This window comes from Scaptodrosophila lebanonensis, unplaced genomic scaffold (genome assembly GCF_003285725.1).
Source record: "Scaptodrosophila lebanonensis strain 11010-0011.00,11010-0021.00 unplaced genomic scaffold, SlebRS2 tig00000080-arrow-pilon, whole genome shotgun sequence".
In the NCBI taxonomy this organism is placed as follows: domain Eukaryota; kingdom Metazoa; phylum Arthropoda; class Insecta; order Diptera; family Drosophilidae; genus Scaptodrosophila; species Scaptodrosophila lebanonensis.
Window position 1 is genome coordinate 37,123 of NW_022060561.1, and position 27,613 is coordinate 64,735.

Genomic DNA, 27,613 nt, shown 5'->3' on the forward strand with positions numbered 1-27,613 from the left:
AACTCACGACAGCGTTGCGAGATGTACGCGTCCGAGTTCCACACGCTGCACGAAAAGGGGAGAAGGCAATACTGAAGTGCTTCTACGATATTGAGGATGATAATCTGTATTCGGTGAAGTGGTACAAGGGTCGGCGCGAATTCTACAGATATACGCCCAAAGAGACTCCCCCAATGAAAGTGTTTCATTTCCCAGGCGTCAAAGTGCGGGTAGGTGCTGCAAATTGCATTTAAAAACTGATAGATAAACCAATAAGACTTAATACTGCATTGCTTTATTGCGAGCTGTGCGGGTTATTAAATAAAGAGAATTTATTTTCAAAATAAGGGTATTCTAGTAGACTAAGAAAAGAAGAACCATCCGGTTGGTTGTGACAAACAATCTGCTTGCCAGATGAGGAGAGATGTGTGAAATTTTTAGGAGCAAGATACCAGTTTGGAGGGAGCTGGCATCCTTCCTGACAAGAAAAGCATTGGAATGTCGTGAATTTACTTCCCTCAATTGAACATCCAAACTCCAAAAGTTAAAAAGATTGCAATTTCCTAGCTAGGCTTGGCACTCGTCCTTCTAAACACTTCTGCAGAAACTGCAGAGATGGAAAGGAGAATTAAAATGTTGAGAGATTTCTTCTATTGCTGCCAAACCTTTCGAGGGCAGACTCTTAAATAAAAGAGCTTATATGGAGCCTTTAACGCCTAACCCAACTGAACATGGAAACGGTTACACCATCTTTGGGAACCAAACGCAATATGCTCTTTGAAAAAAATAACTCTGAGCTTTAATCTCTAATATACTCAGGCCTGTCTATATATGTATGCAGCTAGCCGAAGGGCAAATAACATTCCCCCACCGGGTTAGAGGCGTTAATTAGATTTTATTGTCATTTGATTAGATATCTCCTTCTTAGGATTTTCTAGCTTATAAGATGCTCTTTATAATTTTTATATATTTGTTGTTGACATAAATAAATAAATCAAATAAAAATAAATAAAATCTGTCAGGAATTAATATCGTAGTTGTTCGAGCAGTTTTAAAATGAAAGAAAACTTGAATTAAAATATGAGCACAATTTTGATATTATAAATATTCGAATAATTATGCTGCTGACAAAGTAAAATTCTGTTTTTGGGTACGAAAAACATTTCCTCAATTTAATTTCATCTGAGTTTGAATTTATCGCTGGACAACTGAAGTTTCCAAAATCTGAAGATTTCTTCTATTATCGGAAAAAATGTGTCAGTTTTCTATGTCAGCAACATACTTTAACAGAGAAATGCTGAGTTAGAGTCTTAAGAGTGCGCCTTATAGCGCACTTGTAATGTAGTTGAAAAAAAAAAACATTAATAAATGGTTCAATACTAAGCATGTACAAAGTTTTAAGAAGTTGTACAAGTTTCGAAAAAGTAATATTGTTCGAAAAGTTTTCTCTTCTACGTTGAGTTGTTGACACGTTAAATCTTTATAGTACTAGCTGCTACCTTGTCATCTGTCACGAATTTTTCATCTGTTGTTTGCTGTTTCTTGCTCATGCAGTGTCGAGAAAAAATTTCACTTTCTGCCATATTTTCGCACACACAGCCACAAAAGGTCACAGCACATAATAGCACTTTATATAAATTGCACAAAAGCGCAATAAGAAAAAAAATTCGTTTGCCAAATTGTATAAGCTCAGAGCAAACAGTGTGTTTGCTGGAAAGGGGGGTCGACAACAAAATAGAAGTCTAGTTTGGAGAGCGCATATATGAGAGGGGGGAGTACAATGTGTCGGGAGCAAGCGTCGTTGCTTTTGAATACAAGCGCGAATTTCCCTACAAAAAAACACACACACAAACACACTATCGCACATGCCTTGCTGCATTTCAATGGCAACAATAAAGTAGTGTGGGGATTGGGGGGAACACTCCCCTTTGGCTTCAGGCACGTCATAGCTGAGTCCTAATTACAATTTCAAACCCCTTTCAGAATAAAAAGCACCCAAAAAATTTCAAAAAGCTTGCCATATTTCACATGAAAATGTGTTTTGAGCTGTCGCTGTTGCTGCCCCTGCTATTGCTGTTAGTATTTTTGTGGCATGTAGCACACACACACATAGACACACGTACATACATATGTAGGTTCACATTTGTGCGATTCGTGGCATGCACCTCTTTGGCACAGCACTGGGAGCATGTGATTTTTGTTACTTTAGCTTTGGATTTGCATGTTTTTATTGTTGTAAAATAATAATAATAGTGTGTAAGCAATTGTTGCTCTTACCCTGCTGTATTGCGGCTAGTCGGCTAGTAGTGCAGTGTTGTTTTCAAATTTAGCTGTCAGTTGCTCCGAGTGTCCTTTAAATGTGTGAAACGAAACCCCAGGCACTCACGCCAAATCACATTTGCAGTACCAGGAGTACTGTTTCAAGCACAGTTCTCGTCATTGTCGTTGTGTGTCAAGTGCTTTAAAATATTTAGTATTTATTTATGTATAAAGTAAATATATTTATATTTTAATTTATATTAGTTTGTCGGCATAGATTAAAAAGTAGAAACTTTATACAAAAGCCTTGTTAGCCCAAAAACCCAACTACGAAAAATCAAGTCAAATTAAAATAATTTCTAAAAAGCGCCTCTGACTTGACAGCAGAATTTCATTTGCCATTCAGCCAGTTAGTCAGAGGACAAAAAAAAAGAATTTGCGAGCCGGCGGGAGCAGATTTATTAGCCAGTCCGGTAAGCTATGCACGGACATGTGGAATCACAGATTCCAGAGATAGCTCAAGAAGGAGAAACTTTTAGGAAAGGCAGGGAGAGTTATTATTAAATATAAATAGAAACAGAAAAGGATTATTTTACGTCGCTACTGCCTTTACTGCTTATTTCTTTCATTTAAATAATGACCTAAGATGAGAAAAGTACCTATTAATCGATTAAAATTTTGGTTTCCAGTTCAATTCTGCCTTATTAACAAGTCGAGAGCATTAGTTCGTGTTTGTCTGCAAAGAACTGGGAAGAATAATCCCTGAGACAGGGTAAGAGTGCAGAGGAAATTCAATTTGTCAAGAAAACAACACCAAGGGTAGTTCTCCTGGAGATTAAATAAATATAAATCTACTTAAGTGTTAAACAAAGCTTGGGTTACCACTTTAAGCTTCGAAAAGCAAAAAGAAGGAAATATTTCGATGACGTCTTTATTCGATTCTGATGCGATTTATATCGAATATGTCCTTAAATACTCTAGAATAGGCCGTAGAGAGAACTCCACCTGTAGCTTAATAGTCATTGAATTTTTTGGACCAACTGTTAATGAACCTAAGGCTTTAGCCTTGTTTACTAAGATTTTGAAATCAGAAAGTGCTACAAAATTTTTCATCTGTAAATGATCGACTGACCGATGCAAGGTTTATTTTTTTTTGTATCAGCAGAGTGTTTTTATTTAAAACCGTCCATCGTGGACAATCATTAAATATGTTAAATAAACTTAACGATTATTTATTTCATTTTCGATCGCAAAAGATGCTCACGTCTGGGTTTAACTTTCGTTGTACTTTTTAAGTATTTCATTTATTTGCTGGTAGCCCTCAATTAAATTAACACACATCATTGGTCTTTAGTAAATAATAATTATTTATAATGATTGTTAATCACAGATCATTTTGTATTTATAACGCCTTCTTATTTATATTGATTACCTACAACTAATTATTTCAGTCTTAGTATTTATTGTTTGAATAAATTAAGAAAGCTATGGCATGTAATAATCGATTCCAAGACTGAAGGAAAGCATCACTTCTTCAATCGATTATCTACAGACACTAGCTATCGAATAAGTTTGTTATAGCTCAGCAAGTTTTGCGAATAATAATAATTTGTCGAAGCTTTACATATTTCTATTTCATAGATATGTTCGCGTTTATATCTAGTTTCAATTTGATCGTTTTATTCATAAATATAATAGGTTGTAGTAATTTTTTTGTAGTTTTAAAGAAGTTGATAAATAAACTTAATGCACCTACGATTATAACGTGGAGAATATATGCCTCCTTTTGTGCATCAAACGGTTGCAATATTTTATTTACATGGAAAAACTGGAAACACTACTATAAGAAACACTATTAATCTATAGACAAAGGCAATCAGACAATGCTCGACACATTGGTAGGAAACTTTTTCTGTAGTAAAACAAATACATCTTTCTTTCCATGCCAATATTTCGCTCACAGCCAAAAATATGTTGTGAGCAGAAACAATTTCCCTGTTATCGTTCTACCTGAAACTGGTATATAGAAGCCTATTCGGAATTCATTAAGAATATTTCTCTACTCTCCACAACCCTTAATGTATGTACACAAAAAAACTGAACTCTTTTAGACACAAATAAAATGTTCTAGTATATATGTATATATAACTGTATGCCAAAACTAAAAATGCATAAAACTTTATTCGTTTGGAATTTGAAAACAAACATTTTTATATTTGCATTTGTGTATACATTTTATATATTTCCTCGTTCCGTTATTTTGAAATATTTTTGTTGCTATTGTCACATACGCAACATTTCCAAATGGCTGCAAAACAAATAAAATGCCAACCGTATTTCTTTATATGCTCGAATAATTTCAAAAAATAGTGAAACGAGTTAAAAATGCCAATATTTATTGAAAAATATTGCCACCCACTGCTAAGCCCAGCCATTGGCACACAAAAACAAAATAAGACAAAACAAAAGAAACGGTTGTTAGAACACAAAAAAGGAAACTAAAAAATGTGATGTGTTTTTTCCGGCGCGTAACAGCCATCAAGCGGAAGTTAAAAACCGTGTTTTGATTTGATTGCGCATTGAAATGCTGTGTTGATTCTAGACCAAAAGCTGGTCCCCTATTCCTGCCCTTTCCCTACCCGCAACCAACAGATCGAAGTTCTGAGGTTTAGTGAAGCATTTCGATGGAAAATACCAAACAACATGCACCAATTGTTCAACAAAGTTTCATTTATTTTACCTTCAATTGGCTTGTTTGAAAGGGCAACAAAGAATTGCATAGTTACCTTGTATTTTAATGTTCATTTGAAGATTTATAAGTGAAAGGGTCGGCTAAAATAATGTGTATTATATTTGAAAGGGGGAGTCAAATCGCGATTCGTGCCTCTGTACATTTGTGTGTTTGAAAAAAAAGTATTTAAGCATGAAAAATATTACCACTTCCAGTTAGAATTTCTACTTATTCTTTTCTCTGCATTGCTATAATATTTCTATTTTTTTTTTAAATGTGTCTGAAGAGGGTTTCTTGAACATAATTTTAACGATATCGCTTTATTTTGCTGTTGCCAGCGAAGGATCTAACTTCCGCATTTTTACAAATGTTCTGAAAACGTTCATACTTTAGTGTTTTTAGACAAATACTTAACACGAAGGGCTGTCAAGCTTCAAACGGTTTATTTACCCCATTGGTAGCCATGTTTCAAAAAATAATCGCAATTTATACGATATTCCGATTAAATATATACACGCGTTTCTAACAATCATTCAATGCCTATTGATATAATCTTAAACGATAACTGGGAAATACTAAGGGTTATTAAAATTTCAGATAGCCTTAGTTAATCTAAACTATAGTCTTTTGACCTTAAGCCTAACCTAATGATTTAAAGATATTAACTAATGTATGCATATATAGTATATTAATTGAGCTATAATGGAACTATAATTCATGTATTAAAATTGACATTTTAAGAAAGTATTTTAAAGTTGTCCTTTGAGGGAGAGGTGAGAGAGGTGAATGGATAGAGAGTTAGGAAATATGGAGTTAGAAAATGTGCTTTACAGAAAAGGGAATATTGCTGTTGCAGAATTCGCGGATAATTGTTATTGGGGACGATGAGGTGCTTGTGGACATATGAGATATAATATCCTCGAACCTTGGAAATTCTTATAAATGAAGGGAACACAGAAACAGGGCATATCAGTATCCGTAGCTGCTTTGCAAAGTAAAGAGTCTCTAGTCGATGGAATGAAGAATAATGAATGTTAGAAAAGACAAATTAAATCCTCAACTTCGGGATAAGGGACTGGCTCTGAAGTTTACGATAATCGGGCTTCAATATCATGGCTTATGTGCCTAAGCAAGTTTTTGAAAATTACAGAGGAGGAGGAGAGGAGTCGGCAATATACTTCGATTTATAAATACATATATGTATATGCATTAAAAATTGAGTCTGTTGTATGAATAATAATGTCAGAGCTATGGTATGGATTTTCGAGGCAATTACAGGGTATTTAACAGCCTGTTTCAATTCATATTTACGCTCTTAATGCTGCAATAATAAGAGTTAAGTAACAACAGTTACGAGTACTTGATAGCTTTTGCAAATAATGACATATTTTCCATTTTGAAGGTCCAACAGTTGCCTTTTAAATCACGCATACGCCATAGTGCTTACATTTGGCAGCAAAGCCAACAAAAGCAACAAAAAAAAAAAAATATATATATAACCAGACGCCTTATAAATAAAAATTAAAAAGCTATTTGGCAAGCATATGAAATGCGCTTTGTATTATTTAAGGCTGCGACGATTTTCAAAATATATTTGGCCATATGCTGGACCAAAATACACTATTCACACACATATATATATATAGATATATATACACACCAGCATATTGAGGCCCATAAACGAGGCTTATGAAATATGCGAAATGGCCAACGAGTTGCGCACTTGGCCAACAACAAAATGATGAAATTCCAGACTGAACTGTAACCCGCCCCCTCGGCCACATGCTATAAAGTTGACCAATTTATATAGGAGTATGTATGCATGCATGTATGTATGTATGTGTGTTGCCATGTCCAGCGTCGAGCGCTTGTTCAATTATTTAATACAAGCCGCAAGCGTAGCTCGAGAACGTTGAACCATGCATCAGATAGAGGAGCCAGCAAACAATATCTACATGCACGCATACAAATAAATTTGTCTGGTTGTGCTTTTGTTCGGCAATTTTTCATGCTATATAGTAGACCTATAGTATGCATACTCGTATATTTTAAAATAAATAAAAAATGAAAGGAATTATTTTATTTATATGCTTGCCATTTCCCGTACTCACCTTTTGTACCTTCATTTTTTTTCTGACTCTTTTTCTTGTGTGTGTGTTTTTTTTTTCAGCGCATCGCTTCAAACGAGAGCCAAGTTGTGCTCGACGCTGTACAAATGCAAACATCCGGTAAATACAGTTGCGAAGTATCGGCGGATGCGCCCTCATTTCATACATTAATAGCGGCAGCCGAATTGGAAGTTATCGGTGAGTAATACAGGCCCCAGAAATTAACTTGGCTGCCATTTAACTTTAAGTCTTAGTTCAATTCATTTGTGTTAAGGAAGAGATTATACAATTTCGTTTCATTATAGCAAGTATTGAATAATACGAATAATCCGCTAGAATTTGTGAACAGTATTCGTTTTTCCCAATAAATATACAAATAGTACAACCACAATAAGTATTGAGATATACAAAGCTACTTGAAAATGTTTAGTGCTATTCAATTGCTATGAAATCGTACACTCTAGCCAAGCTTATTATCTGCTTCTTATTATCCCAAACGCAAGTATTTAGATACGGTCTACTACAATATATTCTGACTAAAGCTTAGTACGCACAGAATAGTTAAAAGAGTGCATTCTTCTCCAATCTCAAGTATGTAAACATTTAAAAAGATTTCAAAGAGTGACAAATTTATTTGGATAAAAGAGTTTTCAACCAAGGTAGGTAGATGGAGAAGTCATCATTTAAACCATTGTGCTGGACTGTTCCCTCTTTTGCTGTCTCTAGTATTCTGCGTTTCTACGCATACACTCAAAAAAAAGTTCCATAGCATAAATGAATATTTTCGTATTCAATTTAATGTTCTACTATTTCATATTCAAATCAAATATAAACAACGCAAATTTAACTAAAAACATACTCATTTACTGATTTAAATATGAATAATATTCAAAACAAAGTGCAAATCTTTGTTATTAAAGTGTGTTATGCTCAACATTAAAGGAACATATTTAATTTTAATATGCGCCCCCTTTATGTAACAGATAGAGAAATTTGCTATATTCCATATTAAATTTAAATATTTTTCGCAACTTTAATTTGAAGCTTCTTGTGCTCGATTTATATATACTGGAAATATATTAAATTCGAATATTTTTTTATAGTTAAATCGAATTTTATTTAAATGTAAAAAAGCGACAAACATTGACTATAATTCACAAGACGGTTGTAATAAAAGCAAAGTGTAACTTATTAACATACTTGTATATGGTCGTCAATCAGCTATTCCTCACTTTTAATTAATATCAGTTTTGAACTAACATTTAGAACGTCAATATTTATAATAACAAAAAGTTTCTTAAATTACTTTCTAATAAAAATGGTGCTATAAAATAAAGAAACATATATAAATGCGTACTTATTTACAAAATAATATTAAAAACAAGTAATTCTGTTAGCAGTTTAGACAAAAAAGTGGGAATAATATTTTATAATTACAAAAAAGAAACCTCTAGCGTAAATCAAACCCACGGCCACATCATCACTTGAAATTTAATATTATCAGACTTTAAATGTAATCTTTCAGTATTAATCTTGAAATTGAAGTGCTTACACTTTATATCTATTAAAACACACTGTGGTAAAAAATCAATGGTAAAAATATTTAAATCTACGTGTAGATATTTTAATTTACGTGGGTTTTTTTTTGTCAGTGTACTAGAGATCCATTCAGGAGCCTGGAAGAATTTGTAAATATTCTTCGGTTAATGCTGAAAACTAGAAAGAAGTTGCATCCCAAAAACCGCTGTCTGGTTTTAAGTAGAACCGGACAGTTACTAAGTTATCCCGGCACTATTTATCATTAGTATAGTGTTGCCTTTCTTAAGCGTAAGCCGAGGCACAGTAGTACCTTGTATTGTCAGCTCATCAGCTAAACAATTACCCTCTGTGTTCCTGGGATCCAAATAAGGTAGACGGCCATGAATCGAATACTTTATTTTGGTTTTTTTTTTCAGGGGTTATTCTTTTCTATATTAATTTTGGTGTAATTATTAGTTTGGTGATTTTTAAAAGGCATAGAAAAAGCTTTAAATATCGACTGCTTCTTTTGAGCTCTTTTATGTGGCTTCTTCAGATACGTCTGTTGACTTTAATTCAAAAACCATCAGAGCGGTTGCTCAGTGCTCCAAACTATGTATCTATTTCTGCTGCCAGTGCAGCCTTTCTTTACAAATTTAAGGTCATTTAGCTTTTAGTTAACTAGCATTTCAATTTACATGGAACTGCACATAATACTTGAATGGTTGACTACGTACCCAAAAGCTAAGCACTGGCATTACATTGAAATATTGTTGATATCTGTTCGGGGGAAATGCACAGAAGAAACTCAAAGCATGCTTGTGCGTCTATAGATTCAGCTTTGGTGCAGTGCATTGGCATTGCGGAACACAAACATATCGGATCTGGAAAAACACAAACAAACTTAAAACACACAGCCTCTGACCGAAGTTGTTCGTGGCAGGCAGGCAGGCAGGCAGACAAACAGACCTTCTCTTACAGAGTTTTGGACTAAATGACAGCCAATTTGAGTTTCACACAAGCACAACCATAAACAGCCCGCCCCGTACCCGTACATCCCATTCGAATATTCACAGATATGGGAGTACATGCCTTCCCCCACTTACACACAACTTTTCCCACACTCGACCGTTTATTGACCATCTGAAGCTGGAAACGTTGCCCATAAGTTTCGCATGGTTTTTATTTCTACTTAAATATCTTCATCTGCTCAGTTTACCCGCAAATTTGTTTGTATTTTGTCCGCATGCGACCAACTTCAAGTTTATTTTGAAGTTCAGTCTGTATCTGTGTGTTTGTCTCTGCGTCCAATTTCTTGGCCAGCACGTCGGGCGCCATGTCATGTCTAGTCTGGATGGACACTGGCAGCAGCTTTTGACTCTTGACAGGCATTGGCCCGAGCAATTGAACTTCAGCTTCCTGTTTGCTTATCGCACGCACATGATATGACAAAATTAGACAGTTTCGTGTCCTTACTTTTTGACGATGCTGCATTTGACATTCTGGCTGTAGTCGACTGAGCTTAAATATATAATGGGTTTACAGGATAGATATGCGCTTAAATTATTACAACTATCGTAAACAGACCTATTTGTTATGAAGTTACATAAGCTTTTATGATTAGTTATCGAAAATTATTGCAAAATAAAATGAATAAATAGCTTCCTTCGAAAAATAACAAAGAAATAAATAAAGTGGTTTTCTTCTACTTACTATTCAAGCCAATAAAATGGCGGTATTTAGAACAGCTATAAAAACATTTCATTTATAAATGGAGCAGTGATTCAACCAGTCAGACATTGCGATTAACTAATGGTCTTACACATTATTAGATATTATTATTAGATATATTAGAATAAGAAAAAAAAAACAGTTATGCCTTTTCTTTGAAGAATAGAAAGCTTACATTTTAATTAATAAAAGCTAAATTGATAATAAATCAATTTTTTACTTATTCGTGCTGCAGTTACTGCATCTATAGCTGTTAGATATCTAATATAAAAAAGCTCCCCAGCATGGAAGATACTGCTAAGTAGTAATTACATAGTAGAAGAACTTAGCCAAACTTCTGGGCAGTTTTGAAAGAAACAGTCTTAGAACTTAAGGTAAGGAACGAAAGGTAATTGTGTCGATATGTAGAAGCGCAGCTAGATTTCCACGAAAAGCTTAAGCTCACATTCTCTGAACTTTTTTTCCTCATGCATATATCGTGCTGCTAGATTTTAAGCTAAGGGAGTCAGAAATACTTGACTACATTCCAACTTTCAATTATCAACTTGTTTAAGTAACAGATTTTAAGTAAAAAATTGAAACTTTCGCGACCAAAATAGAAAGCTTAAAAGCAAAAAAACAAATACAAGACGCTCTCTCCTCACTACCATTTCGCATGTCCGTAAAGCAATCATTTATTTTACGTATAATTATCTTCTTTTAATAAAAAAAAGAACGCCTTTAAGCTTCAACAAAAATCCATTAAACGTAGCTTTATGCGCGAATTAAAATTTATGTCTGCGCTTGCGAACCTCTGCAATATTATTGACCATATAAATGCATTTTCAATATAAATATCAGCCATAACTATGCCGCCATATTTATAATAAATAAATCTGTTTCATTCAGCGCTGGCGAACGTTAAAAAGTTGTATCGTTTGCATGCAAATAGGGGTATCACAAAAAAGTCGCCAAATGGCTGCTCAGCTCCAGATATAAGAAATATTTGCTACAGTGCATCGCGCACAAACAAAGGATATACTATATCCGTATTGCATATTTTAAGCATTATTTTTTTTTACAGGCCATAAACAATAAAATAAAGAGAGGAAAAATTGTATTTGTTGCCAAAAGAAGTGGTTAAAAAATTTCATCAAGGTGCATTAAAAAGAATTTAATGAGTTGAACTTTTTTCGGAAAACTTGAAATTATTTAATACTCTTTAATACTGCAAGTACAGCGAAAATAAATAAATAATTAAATAAATAAAAGTAATAATAAATAAATATATATATAAAGAAATAAATACATTAATTAATTAATTTATAAATATTTAAAATTGCTGAGATAGGTGTTAGGTTAATCACGAAATGATGAACTGCTTTTCGAAAAAAATTCAAGGAATCGCATCTATAATTATTTACTTGTAATGTATAAAAAATGCTGCTTTTATTTGTTGAAAAAAGACACGGTTCTTAAAAAGCATTAATAAACTACCGTTTATTATTTCAAAGTAACTGTTATTAGTTTGCTTAACTATGCAATGAATGGGCAAGTTAAAAAAAGTTAACAACATTTCATTACTTATCGAATAAAAACACATTTAATCACAGAACACACCAATTTGAGAATCGTTTTTTGTTTTCTGTTTATCCTTAACAGCCACATAAAATGCACACACACACACACACACACACCCTCATTCACACACACACATACACAACGCACTCAACAATGCAACACGAAAAACAATCTGAAAAACATTTCAATTATGGAGGCGTCGATCACTCTACGCATTCGACAGCATGTGTGTGTGTGTGTGGGTGTGGGTGTGAGTATGAGTGTGTAAGTGTGTTTGTGTCACATGCCATTACATAAAACTGCAGAGCCCGCGACGCCCTCACAATCGATGCAGTTCCCAGTCGCCCCACGCGGCGCGAAAGTGTATCAAAAATGTAGTTGACAAATGCAGGCGGTCCCATTGAGAAGGAGCGCCTGTAAAATGCTAGACTGTAGCTCCCTAGCACTCCTTTCTACCCGTTTCCCCATAAAATTTAAAACCAGGGCTGGCAAACAGTTAGGCGCCAAGTCAGTCATTGTTGTAGAAAAATGTCCATTATTCTCAAGAGATAGAGGAGAAGTTTCCTTTTGCGAAAAACAAATTTTAATGTTGCATAGCTAGGATCTTTCTATTGGATAGAGGATAAGACAATATGGGAATACGATTACAAAAAATCAAATCCCAACAAAATGAACTGATGGACCAAGAACTACTACTACTAACTATCCTTCGAAATAACTTATAATAACAAATACTTTCTATTAATTGAACCCATAATGCTATTTTATTAAAGACATATTCTGGTAGTAAAAATAAAAAATCTGTCGCATAAGACAAAACAACTAAATAATGTTATAAGTATACTTGTATAATTTCTTTGGTTCGTTTTCCATGTTGGCTCTTATACTAATATAGGTATTATCAAAAGATATACAAAGCTATTACAAGCTATTAATGTCTGGCAGAAGATGCAGATGAAAACATCAACAATTATTTGTTCATTGAATATGTCTTTTTGAAGGCAGATATATTTAAAAAAAAATTTAAAAACAAAAACAATAAATGTGAGATGATCTAAAAAATGTATATAAACGAAATTTGCAGATTTGCATTAGCAAATTCCATTTCATAATTCAATATTAGCACTAATATTGAATAATTCAAACATCATTGGAAGAAATATTGGAAATAATTGTAAACACTTTTCAAACTATAATTACAATTCTGAAATTTTCAAATTTTATTCTAGACAATAATTTTTACTTCTGAAATGCTTACAGCTAATGTTTTTTTGCGAAATACTTCAAGGTTTTAAATGCTATAAAAACAGATCCACCGATGACACAGAATAAAGACAAAATATCTGGAGCAGACCACAACTCATGCAGCACCCTTTCCCATTTCAAACCGTGGCACAGCTCTCTGACTAACGTCTGGTCCAGGTTTCTATCTATAGAGTTATTCGCTTCAATATAATTCTCAGCTTCGACTGCGTCACTCTGCAAGTGTGGTTCTTTGTTCTCGACTTCGGGAACCCTTACAGAAGCATTAAGTTCTAGGCCCTCCTCCTGCTCTGCAATAATTTTGTGTTCGGTATTGGCGTACGGGTTCGACAACTGAACCCCCTTGTTGTGGGGTACAAAGCTAGGGGCATTGGAATTGAGCTTCGATGACGGTGGATCTGGTGTGGTTCCATATAAGGGGGGATGGCGACGCAGCTGGGGTAAAGGCAGCAAACACTTCATATTCTTCAGTAGCTTCAGGGCCGAGGAAAACATTTAAAGAGAACGAACTGTTAGTTCTACAGTCGCACCAGACAAGAATTTTCTTCAAGAGTTAGATAAACTAAAAAAGAAACGTGCAGCGAAAGCGCTATAAAAAGAAAGCGGATCGACCTAGCAAACAATATGGTGGCCTCGCATAGCAGCTCTATCGAGCCTTAAACTTACGCCGAACAATTCTGCCACGCTTGCTGGCTCGTATCGGAAAAGCATTCGCTCTATTGTCTGCACAGACACCCGATGTATATTCATCTGCGCCAGTTTGTCCGCCGATCTGCACCAACTGGTTTCCGGTTCCAGCAGCTCCACAATATAGCCATAATCGACTGCTATCTGCACGTAGGGCAGCATCTCCCAGATCATAATATTCGTGTTGTCCACAATGATGGGACTCCAGCAATCAGTGGCTTTCTGAATAACTCGCTGTCGATTCCACTCATGCGCAGCGGGCAGTTTTGTGCTATCGAATCGATAGCCGTCGGGTGTGTTGAAGAAATCGTCGGTGCTGCACACGAAATCGCTGCATTCGTGGTTTTCCAGGAGCTGCGCCTCTCTGAGCAGCAGGGCTGCCAGTGTGGACTTTCCGCTGCCTGGTGGGCCACGCATAATTATCATAATGCAATATCCTGCCCCGATTATGCCACAGATCCTGTCGAGGTGTGCATTGCCTATAGAGTCCTGAGTTTCCACAATTGTCTGATCGCTTGTTGTGGACATTTTTTGTAATCGATAAAACAAGCTTGAAGTATATATCGGAAGGTTCTCATTCCGAGTAGTTGCACATTTGAAGTTTAAATAACTGATGGTTGGATTTTTAAAATTTTAATATTTAATACGCTTTTTTATTTGTTTGTTTTATTTTTGCTTGATTGTTGACCGAACATTGTTATTATATGGGAAGTATTTCAAATGTGACAAATAATATTCGTCACAACTTAAATAGCGTGAACAAAAAAATTACAAGCTATTTGTTTTAAAGTTAACTCAGCAACGAACTTTTTTCTAGATTTTAAAGATTCAGCTGCTCTTATACCCTATCGGATAATTAGGGGATTTTTTTATTTAAAGATGCAAAAAAAAAATGTTAGAACAAGAATGTGAAAAGAGAATTTTATACTCCTGTTCGATTATTGTTAGACCTTCTTAACTGATGAGTTAATATTATAATATTTTTTTCATTATTTTAATATTTATTTTCTTGTCAGATGTCCGCTTTAATAAACAGACCTACTAGGTATTGAGCGAGCCAGCAGCGGAAAATAGATTCGTCATGGGATTAAAATTTAAAATATTCATCAAGAACGTATATCAACTAGAATAGAAAAACTCAAAACTGAAAAAATCTAATAAAAAATAAGGGAAAATGAAAAGCTACGGCTGCAGGCTATTTACTAAGTACAAAAAGCATTTATAATATAAACAAAAATAATTAAACCAGATTAAATATGACAAAATATAGACACAAGTAACTTGAAAAAATTGCTGATTAAAATTTTTCTTCACATATACACATAATTCTGGTTTTATGTAGACGGTCGCTTTTTACACGATTTTGATATAACCAAGTTTGAAAATTAAAAATTTCATATATTTGCGGAACCAATCACCTATTTTTACATATAATCCATGGGTTTTTTACACGGTTGTTTCTGGAACCAATCTACCGTGTAAAAACAGAATTAGGTGTACTACTTCTAGGTAGATTTCCAATTATTTATTACTTGAAAATTTCTATACAATTTTGGTTATGTCTAATGAAGTCTCTGACTACTCTGTGCTATGAATCGGGGCATAGCTGGTGGAATTCGATTTGGATTCATTATTAGAAATTATTCTTATTTTTAGAGGCTTTTTGTTTCATCAATTTTATTTGCTTTAAGTTCTCTATTGCATTTACTTTTCTACATCGACAGCTTTGTTGTGGATATAATAAATATAAATTAAAAAATACAATAATATATGAAACTAAACTCATTCTTAATGAAACGAACAAGTTCTAATCTGCATCGAAGTCGCTGTTATTCCCAGCCCTGCTTTTTAATATTCGCTCCCTTTCTCATCCACACTGTGTTTTTTCTCCTTTTTACAGATCCGCCACACACTCCTCCATACATAACAGGCATAAGGCAGCGATATCGCATTGGGGACATATTGCGCGGCAATTGTACATCGCGCCATTCCCGACCCGCCGCGAATCTCACATGGACGGTGAATAATGAAGAGGTGAGTGTGCGAGTGTGCGAGTGTATTTGTATTCCCGAAAATAATGCAAACGCAATTTTCTTGTTTTTAAACGGCGGCATTGGTTGTGTGTGTTGTTGTTGTTGTCTGCATTGAATTTATGCACGCACTTGAAAGCTACGCTGTAATTGCCAACGAACATGTGAGAGATCAGCCAATGTCCATTCACGCCCCTTCGGCCGCCCACATGCAACGTTCATTGAATAATTTTACGCAGCTCTGTGCAGCTATCTTTTTTTTTTTTTTTTTTTTTTTTTTTTTTTTTTTACATATATACAATTTATTAAACTAGTTTTCTACTACCAATATGGCAGCTTAAGCTAGTTGAAAGTTAGGGAATACAAAAGTTGTCTATAGTAAGCATCTATAGGACGCACTTATATCTATGTACATATATACAATATTTACAATGTTTTACATTAGAAATGAAATTATATTTTATGATATATATTATATATTTTATACAAGGGATCTTGTGGGGAGATCCTTTGGATGGCACTTCTTCAATCTTCTCTTCTTAGGTTTGGACAGGAGCCGCCTCGCTAGTGCGTTGGGGTGACTGCCGAGTCGCTTCTCGTAATTGCTTGCGTGCATTTGAATGACATCGCCAACCTTGGGGACACATAAGTCTCTTTCGATGTCCCTAGTGCGCATATACCAGGGAGCGTTGCATATTTTTCTGAGTATTTTAGCTTGCGCAACTCTTATTTTATGTAGGTTCGATGCAGCGGCAATGCCATAAATTGGTAGCGCATACTTCCATATTGGACTTAATATGGACTTGTATACTGTCACCTTACTGTGCAGAGACAGCTTGTTGCAGGGTGCAAGCAGCCATGCCATCTTTCCGGCTTTTGCCATGACCGATCGCTTGACCATTGTTGTATGCTTGCTGAAGTTGAGTCTTCTGTCCAGAATTACACCAAGATATTTGTGCGAATTTGTATGACTGAGCGTGGACCCCAACATTGTGATATCTCCGCATGACGACGGCCTTGTTGTAAATGTGACATTCGCACACTTGCTGGCGTTGATACCAATGTTCCAATTCAGAGCCCACTTCTCGAAACTACTTACATACTGCTGTAAGGCTTCCGAAGCTACATCGATATCTCTGCATCTGGTAAGCACCGCAGTGTCGTCTGCGTAAGTAGCTATTAGTGCGTCATTCTCGTCTACTCCAAGGATCTCTTGCGGTGCAGGCATATCAGCAGTAAATAATGTATACAGGGTAGGACCGAGAACACTGCCTTGGGGCACTCCTGCACAAATTGAGCGCCTCGTGGATTTCACTCCATCAACAGCAACTCTGAAGCTTCTGTCCCTTAGAAAGCTTTCGATGAGTTGAAACAATTGAGGAGTTAGTATGCCTTTCAATTTGCAGAGGAGACCATCATGCCACACTCTATCAAAAGCTTGTTTAATATCCATAAACACAGCCACTGAGTACATCTTTTGCTCCATGGCTTCCAGGGCGAAGTTGACCACACGGTGGAGCTGTTCCGGTGTTCCGTGACTTCTTCGAAATCCAAATTGCCATTTTGGAATTCTGCGCGTCACGGCTTCGAGCTGGAGAATCCGGTCCAGAATCACGCGTTCCATCATCTTCCCGAGGGCAGGTAGCAGACTAATCGGCCTATATCCATCTACTTCAGTATGCTGTTTCTCTGGCTTTGGAATCATCGTAATTAGCGCCATTTTCCAGCAGTTTGGAAAGTGCCTCAGCCTGAGTATGTTATTCATGAGCAAAACAATATACAGCAGAGCCCTTGTGGGGAGCAGTTTCAGCGTCCTGTTGTCTAAAAGGTCTTCTCCAGGCGCTTTTTTGACCTTTAGATTTTTTATCTGCTGTACCACTTCTTGCAGTGTAACTGGGCTTGCAGGCAAGGCCATTTGGAATGGCATCTCCAGCCTAAGCTCGACTACCCTTCGCCTATCTGCTGTTGTAAAGTCAAAAGGCTTAAATCTTTCCTCTAGGCTGTTTGCAAAGATTTCAGCTTTCTGCTGACTGGAATAGCTCCATCCACCTGAAGGATCCTTAATTGGAGTCTTAGGGATGATCAGCCTCTTGAATCGCCTCGTAAGCTTCCAGAGCGAGTAATTAAATGATGCATCTGGACCAGCACTTTCCAATATGTCATCAATTCTGCCTTGTCTGATTTTAGCAAGCTCTTTTTGCAGTCGATTGGACAGTCTTTTGTAGATTTGATGAATGCGAGTATCTCCAGTTCTTGCATATTCTTTCCTGACTCTTCTTTTCAGGCTTAAGAGCGCAGCAGCCGTTGGTGGTAGACTAGCTTGACTATGTTGGGTTGGCAAGCGTAAAGTTTTCGGTGCAGCAGAAGACGCAGCCAGTGAAATGTTCTTCATGAGGATTGATATCGCGTCTTCGATATCCTCTGGGCTGTTAATTTCGACGTTCAGGTTAATTCTTCTTTCGAGATCGGCTTTAAAAACATCAATACGGGAGCCAGGTGGTAGAATATATTCCCTCTTGGGATTATATTGCGGTGCATGATGTAGCGTCGCTACTACTGGAAGGTGGTCCGATGCGAGCTCATATTTTGTTTCAACGGTGAGTCTGTTTAGGGCAATCCTGTTGACAATAAAGAAGTCTAGTGCAGAGGGGTTAAGCCGTGTGTTGTAAGAGTAGAAAGTTGGCTCTCCAGTAGCAAGAACTTGGCAAGTAGTACTAGCTATGGCCTCTTGCAAACACCTTCCTCGCCTGCAAGATCTGGAATTACCCCACCATTGGTGTTTTGCATTAAAATCACCGCCTACAATAAACTTATCTCCTAAGGTTGCAAGCAATAGATCAAAGTCGGCCCTGCACCAAGCTTCATTGGGAGGAAGATATAGGGAGGAGACTTTGATGCTTCCACCATTCGTCGGTATAGTTACGCTGGCCGCTTGGACGCTTGTTTTTAGAATTGGCTCATTCTGTGAATGAGCGATACTTGATCTAATGATGACTGCAGAACCACTTTTAGCGGTGCCACTGGGATGATTAGCGTAGTACTGGTCGTATCCTGGCAAATATGCGTTCAAGCCAGGACGCATATGCGTTTCGGTTATTAACATGATATCGATCAAGTTTGAACTTAGGAAAAGCCTGAGTTCATCATTGTTTTTGACCAGGCCCCGTGCGTTCCATAATCCGATTTTTAACAGCGGATTTAACATTTGGATATTAGTTTTTGTACCAAGTCACGGAAGGCTCTATTGGAATCCATATTTTCCTGAATGAGCTTATACATTTGATCCATTCTTGCGTTTAGATCAAAAATCGCCTTTTCCAGCATACTAAATTTATTGTTTAGATGCCAATCTTCAGCGGAAATGTGTGCCCGGGGCGAGTTTTGGTTTGTTGGCGCGATGGTACGCTTTCCTTCAATTGGCCTTGCTGCATCAGCGTAAGAGAAGCCACTCTTAACAGCAGAGCTTGAGATGAACTGTACTTTATTGCCTTGGTTGTTTGGGTAACTCCTATTGCTACCGATGACTAGACCATCTCTCGGCAACCTCACAGCTGGCTTAAGTTTTTTGGCTAGATCAATTCTTACCTTGCAGCCTCTGAAGCTCGACATGTGGTCTTCGCCGCAATTAGCGCATATAAATTCCCCATTATCATTCAGGTTACATGATTTTGAGCCAGTATCATGGTCCCCCGAGCATTTACCGCAAACCGGCTTTTTAAGGCAATAGTTCCTCGTGTGCCCGAAATCTTGGCATCTGAAGCATTGTACCAGCTCTTTACTCTGTTTGGCCTTTGATATTGTAACCCTGTGTCTACCAATTTGAGTTATTTTTAGTGCCTCAGCAACGTTGGGTGCGTTCTGGAGGTTAACGTAAAACATATTTTGTCTTGTTTTGACATTATTTATGTCCTCACCATCCTCCTCATTAATTTGAATGTTACGCCAGTCCGGTTTTCTGGGGCAATATATATTCAAAACTGTAAAGCCCTTGTCGGTAAAGGTGCGCTCTATTAATTGCCTGGGTACATTGGGATGAATATCTCTGAGCACCAATCTGCAGGGTTTGTTCTCCTTCAACTGGTGGTGCCAGAATTGACAATTTTGATTGGACAATAATTTGATTATTGCACGAAACGCATTCGAATTCTTCGTATAAATACGCGAGATCCCAGATTTCGATGTGCGTATGTCGTAATCGTCAGGGGAGACAGCAGAATTGAGCGCCACCTCCAGCTTATCCAATTTGTTAACTTGTGGCACACATATAGCAGGAGGCTTAGGAATACTACTTCCCTGGCTGGCTTCATTTTGCTGGCTCGATGGATCTTCGGAATCTGGCTCTTCCATTTCCATAATGGAATCAGCTTCTTCCGAAAGGGCTGCAAATCTATTATTTTGAAGCGCTGCCGGAGAGGAGGACGCAGTTCGTTGTCCCTGGGTTGTATTGACAGGAGTTGGCTTATTTTTTTGAGCCGATTTTAGTGACTCGACGGCTCCTTTCCGCTTCCTATTAATACCGGGTACTGACATTTGAAACGAGCAAAATTTGTCCAGAGTTGGATTTGCAACTAAGTTTGTGATTGAAGCCGGTGTACTCACAACGGCGGGTGTGGAGCACAAACTGCCATTTGATGTCGCTACTGTAGTATACATTGATTGAGAGTTCACCACAGAGAACGTTAGGGTACTTGTAGTCGATGTACAAGTGGTTGAGGCAATCCAGTTACTGGTTGAGCTTGACGGCTTTAAGTATGGTTTTCCCATTGACATATGCAAGTCCTTGGTTATTTTTGCTCTCAGCTCCGAAGGTGATTTACCAGAAATTTTTCTCATCTCCACGTACTTCGGCAGCTTATTGACTACTTCCTCAGCTGCTCCGAGAGCGGCCGAGTCTTCATCAGCATTCATTTACGTGAGATAAGATGACTTGCAAAAACAAGCAAAGAAGAAAAATTCTGGGCTGTCTCTGCTTCGATGACGTGTATACGTCAGCAGAGCAGCCCCATACAGCAGATTAATTGTTGATTGGAATCCAAGAAAATAAGGATACTAAACGATTGCCAAAAAGCCAAGGTGAAACTAGGTTTCCGGGTGATTTTTTTTTTTTTTTTTTTTTTTTTTTTAACGCACTATACGCGAAATAATTGAAAAAGAGGAATTTACTACAATTTTTCACGGAGCGCACAATAAAAAGTCGACTAGTCACTTTGACAGCTACCAGGGTTGAGTGCAGCTATCACTGCAATTAGTATGTGTCTGCATTTTGCATGTGCCACGCCCCCATTCCCATTCCCAGAACCCACTCCCAATCCTATCTCACGCAGCTCATGTCAATTTGCAAGAGTCCCAAAGGGCGCTACGTCTGCACAAATTGTTTGAACACAGCGTCCCGCGACCGGCCTGAGGTTTATTCAACTAATTTTCAATGCGCGCCTATTTGTATGCAATGGAAATTTTCGATGTCCCTACACTGCCTTATCGACTGTGCCAGGCAGTAAGCTGGACACCTCGCAGCATTCATTTGTTGAACTAAACGTTTCGAACCTATTCGCTTTAGCATGGGCAGAAAATGTTCGGGAGAATGTGGCAATTGTAGGCTATAAATACAGTGACACACAAAAGTATGTCTGCCTTTAAACAAATTTCTGCTTTTTCAAGTATGTTTCTTTAGAGAAAATCTTTAAAGAGGTGGTTCTGGTAAAAGTTATTTCGGCAGAGAGATTGGCTGCAAATATCCAATACTATAGTAATAAGCATATCTTCGTTTAAAAATGTATTGAATATTAGCACTAATAAGGAAATAAACCAACATTTATTTGAATGATTCAAACATTTATTTAAGCACATGCAACAAATAATTGAAACACACGCTTTTAATTAAAATTCGAATTCAAAATTTTATTATTTATTATTTTATTCTAGAAGATTGTCATTGGCAAATAATTTGTTCTTATAAAATTGTTTGAACAGTAGAAAACGAACTCCAAAGTTATGTTTATATATTTTAATTGATGTTCATTAATATAGTAGTAATAACACATAATTCTCTGAAAAAATTAAGTAAGTCAAGTTAAAATCCTTTTTCCAATACTTCAAACAAATATTAGTCATCTACATCCCATACCTAACATTAATAATTCCCCAGTTCTGATGCTCAAGAATAAATGAATTTAAAAAATACTTTTGAAATACGAGTATGAAAAACCAAACAAAGGGCACACAATTACCTTTGTGCTGTTTACATCGACTTCGTACATGATTTGTTTGTTTTAAGAGCGTTCCCAAAAGCCTTTTCTAACTGTTTTATTAAGCCAATACACACACACACACACACACACACATGTACACCCTTGTGCGTGATTTATTCGTCTAACAACACCAACAAATGAGAACCATAAAAATATAAATGGATCCTTTCTTCCATCCCTTGAGCGTCAAGCATAATTCCCATTCAATGTTTAATTTGGCATAAGCTGCCATCATGGGCCGAGAAACGGGAGAATTAAATAATAAAAGCAGCCAGCTAAATAATTAGTTTACGTACACCCGCACACACACACACACGTGGCACACATAGCTAAAATTTCCAAATCACAAACAATGCTTATTGATGCTGCATAATAGCGATACACACATACAGACATTCATGCAACGATAAACCGCGCGGCAAGCTGCAAAACAAAGTGCTCCATACTCGCACAGACAGCCAGACATATGTTTGTAGATATAACATACTATATACATATGTATGTACATATGTATGTAGGTATATAGGTATAACCGCAGATTCGCATAGCAAGGAGCGGCAGAAAAGGCACAAGCACACGGCCTCGTTTGGTTTTGTTGGTTGATTCCCGGATTGGTTGGTGTTGGTGGCTTGGTTGGTTGACTGCCTCGTTGCCAGTTGGCCGCTTGATTGGAAATGCGAGGCTTGCGAACTTGTTTATGTGTGCTTATGCATATATATGTGTGTGTGTGCGTGTGCCCGCAAAATGCGCTTAAACAATAAGCCAACAACAGCAATAGCAAAAGCAATAGCAACAGCAACGGAACAAAGCCAACAAACAATCAGCAGTAGAGTGGATCGGAAAATGAAGATAAAAAGCGATGTCTCCGCGATTGAAAGTCGAAGCGTGCATGCTCTTCAATTATATTGCTCTAGTTACTTGTATATTGTATGTGTATATTAAAAAAAATCTAGATCCAGATCCTAAATAGTGCACATTATTGATGCAGATAGTTCAGAAAAACTATAAGGTTTATATTTGGAAAAATGCATTTGTTAGTGTTTTTAATCGATCGGGCGAAATTTGGGAGAACAAGATTTCTGTGGCACCCCAGTATATCTTTTATTTGCAAATCGATTTTATTTGCATTAACAAATGCTTACAGATAATTCCACAGTTATATCCACATTGCCAAAACGAGACCATTAAGATAGAAAAGAGTGGCCTATTTAGACCCCGGACAATCGGAAGAATACATTTTAGCTGATTAAATTGAATACATTAAAAAATTGTATTATTTGGAAAATCATTTCACATCCTACACTATCTATTTTTATTGTTTGGCCGGCTCGAGGTCAGAGTAAGAAAAACCAATTTATTTAATTTTCTTTTCTTTTTCCTACACTATCTCAATCATAAAGCATTTGCTTGTGGTTCACTGAACATTCTTTGAATATTTTAACTTCTTGTAAGCTAAAAATATAACATCTTTCATAGATATTGGATCCCCTTTTTAAATATGGAAACTATAGTCATGTATTTTATAGATTGCGATCTCTTCGATCAGCAATAAATATTTCGCTTACTATTTTAGAATATTGCAAAGTTTAAATTAATTACAGATCCTGATGTTTGGGTTTATATTTATATAATTTATATTAAACGCATCGATTATGCATTTTATACCTTTTTCCGAATATTTGTTGTTTCTATTACGGACTCTCTTATAATAATTTAGATATTATTGTTGTCCTTTTTTTGTGAAATAAACATCATCCACGAGGCATAAATATAGAAAAGAAAGCCAGCATAAAATCGTTTAAGAAAATAAATAATTAATAATAATTAATTCATATATTTTATAAGTCACATTTTTTTACGCCATTATAATTGTAGTTTTTAAATATATAAAAAATTCTTTTCGCATCGTTCGCATTTTATTTAAATAATTAAGTATTATTCTTAATTAATTATTAATTTCTGTTAGGTTGAATTTTATTTGTTTAAAAATGTGAAAACAAAGATAAATTGTTTTCTTAATAACAAAACATTGATCAGTCATATATTTAAGTCTTAAAATGTTTGTTAGAAATAGATAAATATTTTTTTTATCAATATTTTTGTTGACTTGCCTTATCTTGCATTGAAGGCATTGCTTTCTTTTGAAGAGTATTTAAAACAATGCCAAATATCAAGAGAGTCGAACAGCGTGCTCGGTTATGCCACAAGCAAATTAATTTTCTGCCATAAAGTCAATCAAAGTGCGGGGGCATGGCATTTATTTTAAATGCCAATGCGAGCGCACCTGCACAGAAAACTTCAAACAACTCGAATTGTTGAGCGCTTCGACAGTTTTTCACTGCGGCTCAAATGCATTTGTGTATGAGTGTATGAATGTATGAGTGTGTGTGTGTGTGTGTGTGTGTGTTGGTGAGAACCCACATGCCATTGCTATTTCATTTCACTTTTTCTCTAAGACTGTCCGGCACCATCACCGACGCCAACGCCTTTTGTTATTCAACGATACGCCGAGTATTTGCGATGCCAGTTCGAATGCAATGCAATTTTGTTTGGTATGCAGGGCACACGTTTTTATGGCAAGTGAGTTGCTCGGTCATGGCTATATGTGTGTATGTGTGAGTGTGTATGTATGTATGGGCGTGGTGTGGCAATGCCAATAGAAGGAATAATGTGACAAGTCCTTCGAATGTCTCTAGTATGCCAATGATTCATTTAAAAAATTCCATCGCATGGCATTAGAAAATGAAAACAAATAACGAATAAGAAATAAAAGAAAGCAAATAGCTTTTATTCGTCTCTTCTCTCCATCCTTTCAGGTGAATCCCTCGCTTGTCCGTCATCACAAAATTTTACGCGATACCCGCACAGACATGGAGACCTCTATTGTGAGCATACACTTTGTTGTTTCCGATCAGCATTTCGACAACGGCAAACTAAAGGTAAGTGCCAGAGAACGCAGGATAATTATAAAGCTATTTGGAAGGACGATCCAGTTTTCAACATTTTGTTCACTTTCTCTCTCTTGCTTTCTTTTTTCTATTGCGCTATTAGTTACGCTGCAGCGCACAACTGCATGATGTATATTGGAAGACCACAGAGAAAACCATACTCGAGGCAGATCCGTTTGCCAAATATGGTGGGAATCGCGTGGGCAACGACGAGCTCTACGACCAGTATGCCCTGCACGAGGACGAGCAGTTTCACAATAAAAAGAACAGCTACCTGACGCAGCTCCAGGGTTAGTTACATTGCCAATTAGCTCTGCACCAACAGTCTCGAACTATGCACTATTCGCACAAAACATGCACAACTAGAGATGGGCAGAGGGTGTAACTCTTTCTGGTTTATAAGCATTATTAATTTCAATTATTTGATGGCTTATTTGTTATTTATAGCTGCTATGTCTGGAAAGACTTCTATTTGCATGTTTCTATTAATTGTTTAAGCCTAGTTCTTGTTATGAAAATGGCTGCTTTTTGCTTGAATTGTAATTATTTAAAGGTTTTTGTTCCGCTTTTAGCATGCGTTTTAAAAAACACTATTGCAGCTAGAATTTAAAAGTTGCATCAAGACGTTGAGAAGAAAACTCTTAACTCCATCATTATTTTGAAAAATTCCTATTAAAAAAATTGAAAAAGGTAATTTTTTTAATTTAATTTTTAAACCTTTTTGTTTCGCTTTTAGCATGCCTTTTAAAAAAACACTATTTCAGCTAGAATTTAAAAGTTGCATCAAGACGCTGAGACGAAAACTCTAAGTCCCATCATTATTTTGATAAATTCTCTTCAAAAAATTGAAAAAGGTATTTTTTTTATAGATATATGGGCAGAAGCTGCAACTCTGTGTCTTTTATTTAATCCTCATAGGTATAATTAATTTCATTTATTAAATAGCTTCTTAGTTAATTATAGCTGCTGCGTCTGGGAAGACTTATAATAGCATGTTTCTAATAATTATTTAAACCCATTTCTATTTACGAAGATAGCTCGCTCTTTTTTGTTGCTTGAATTATAATTATTTAAATATTACTGTTTCGCTTTTAGCGAAAGTTAGAATTTATTAAAATGTTGAGAAGAAAACTCTATGCCCCATTAATTGATAAATTTTTATCTAAAAATTAAAAAAAAAGTCATTTTTGTTATTTATAGTTTTAAGTCATTCAAAAAATTCCTTTAAAAAAACCCTATTGAAGCTGGAATTTATCAAAACGTAGAGAAGAAAACTCTAACGGCCTCATTTGATAAATTTTTATCCAAAAATGTATAAAAAGTATCTTAGTTTTTATTTATAGTTTTGAGTCATTAAAAAATTCTGGTAGTTTTAATTTATAGTTGTGTCTTTTATTTAATCCTCGTAAGAATAATTAATTTGATTTATTAAATGGCTTGCTAGTTATTTATAGCTGCAGGGTCTAGGAAGAGCTTTATTTGCATGTCTCTCTATTATTTTTTTAAACCTATTTCTTTTTAGGAAAGCAACTCCTTTTTTCTTAAATTATTACTTTCTAAATTTTTTAGATTTACTTTTAGCATGCATTTAAAAAAACGCTATTGAAGCTAGAATTTAAAGTATCAAGACTTTATTATGATAAGTTCTTATTCTTAAATTTAATATAATTATTTTTCAATTTAGTTGTGAGTTATTCAAGAAATAGTGATACATTTTAGTGAATTAAGCACAGCCTATGGGACGCCCAGCATTCATCTCCCATCTCTAAGTAGTTAACTATTAGCTCTCATGCATACTCGCACACACACATACAGACACACGCAAAGAAACTCATATGACATACAATGTATGCTCTCTATTTCTCGCTAGACCTGTTCTTTCCTTTTGTACCCTCAGGCGAAGAAGATGATGGCGCTGGTGCGGAAGATGGCGGCGCCGCCTGGCGTGGGGCGCACAGCGGCAGCGGCTGTGGCAGCAACAGCAGAGCGTTAGAGGCGCGAAGTGTGGCGCTGCTCGGGACGCTGCTGGCTTTGCTCAGCTGGACGCTAGCCGGGCAATTAGTGAAGCAGTCGAGGCTGCAAAGGCCTCTGGCTAAAGCTGTTTCAAAGGCTACAACAACAGCAGCAACAGCAGCAACAACAAATATAAGTCTAGTGCTGAAAAGCAGCGCGACGCAAAGCATGCGGGCGCCACGAATGCTGGGCAGTGGCCGTTGGGCGGGCGCAGGCGTGGAGGCCGACAGCAACAGCAGGCAATTAACATGATTTAATTGTCACGCAACTCATGTGCCACAGTTCAGGGAGTAGGAGCAGGAGCAGGAGCAGGAGGAGGAGGAGAAGGACGATGCAACGGAAGCAACGGATGCAGCTATCGGGGCTGCCAATTGTTGAAGCAAAGAAAACATTTTTGTGCTTTTGTTCACAAACACAAAGGGGGGCGCAGAAAGGAAATACAAAAAGCAAACTCGAGACAAATTGAAAATGCAAACGGAAACTGAAACTGAAACAACGGCAGCAAATGCATCTCTAAGATATTCACACTCTCACCCAG

The 27,613-nt window shown here is 36.5% G+C and overlaps 2 protein-coding genes across 2 annotated transcripts; one reads left to right on the forward strand and one right to left on the reverse strand.

The window, feature by feature from the left end:
- Positions 1-27,327, forward strand: LOC115626017 (the record flags this gene model as incomplete). The annotated part of the gene is made up of 6 exons (XM_030521265.1): positions 1-209; positions 7,140-7,275; positions 15,737-15,870; positions 24,931-25,053; positions 25,166-25,352; positions 26,933-27,327. Coding segments are annotated over 6 exons (1,184 nt in total), but the record flags the coding sequence as incomplete, so codon positions are not given.
- Positions 13,078-14,479, reverse strand: LOC115625951. Its single transcript, XM_030521190.1, has 2 exons — positions 13,816-14,479; positions 13,078-13,623 (listed from the first exon to the last, which is right to left on the reverse strand). Exons 1-2 carry the CDS (start codon positions 14,362-14,364, stop codon positions 13,147-13,149), a joined length of 1,026 nt encoding a protein of 341 aa, XP_030377050.1. The 5' UTR covers positions 14,365-14,479; the 3' UTR covers positions 13,078-13,146.
- Positions 27,328-27,613: the final 286 nt, after the last annotated feature.

Coding starts and splice junctions, on each gene's coding strand:
- LOC115625951 (XM_030521190.1), bottom strand. CDS start 14,364: ATGTCCACAACAAGCGATCAGACAATTGTGGAAACTCAGGACTCTATA. Junction 13,624..13,815: donor GCGTGGCAGAATTGTTCGGC/GTAAGTTTAAGG, acceptor TCGGCCCTGAAG/CTACTGAAGAATATGAAGTG.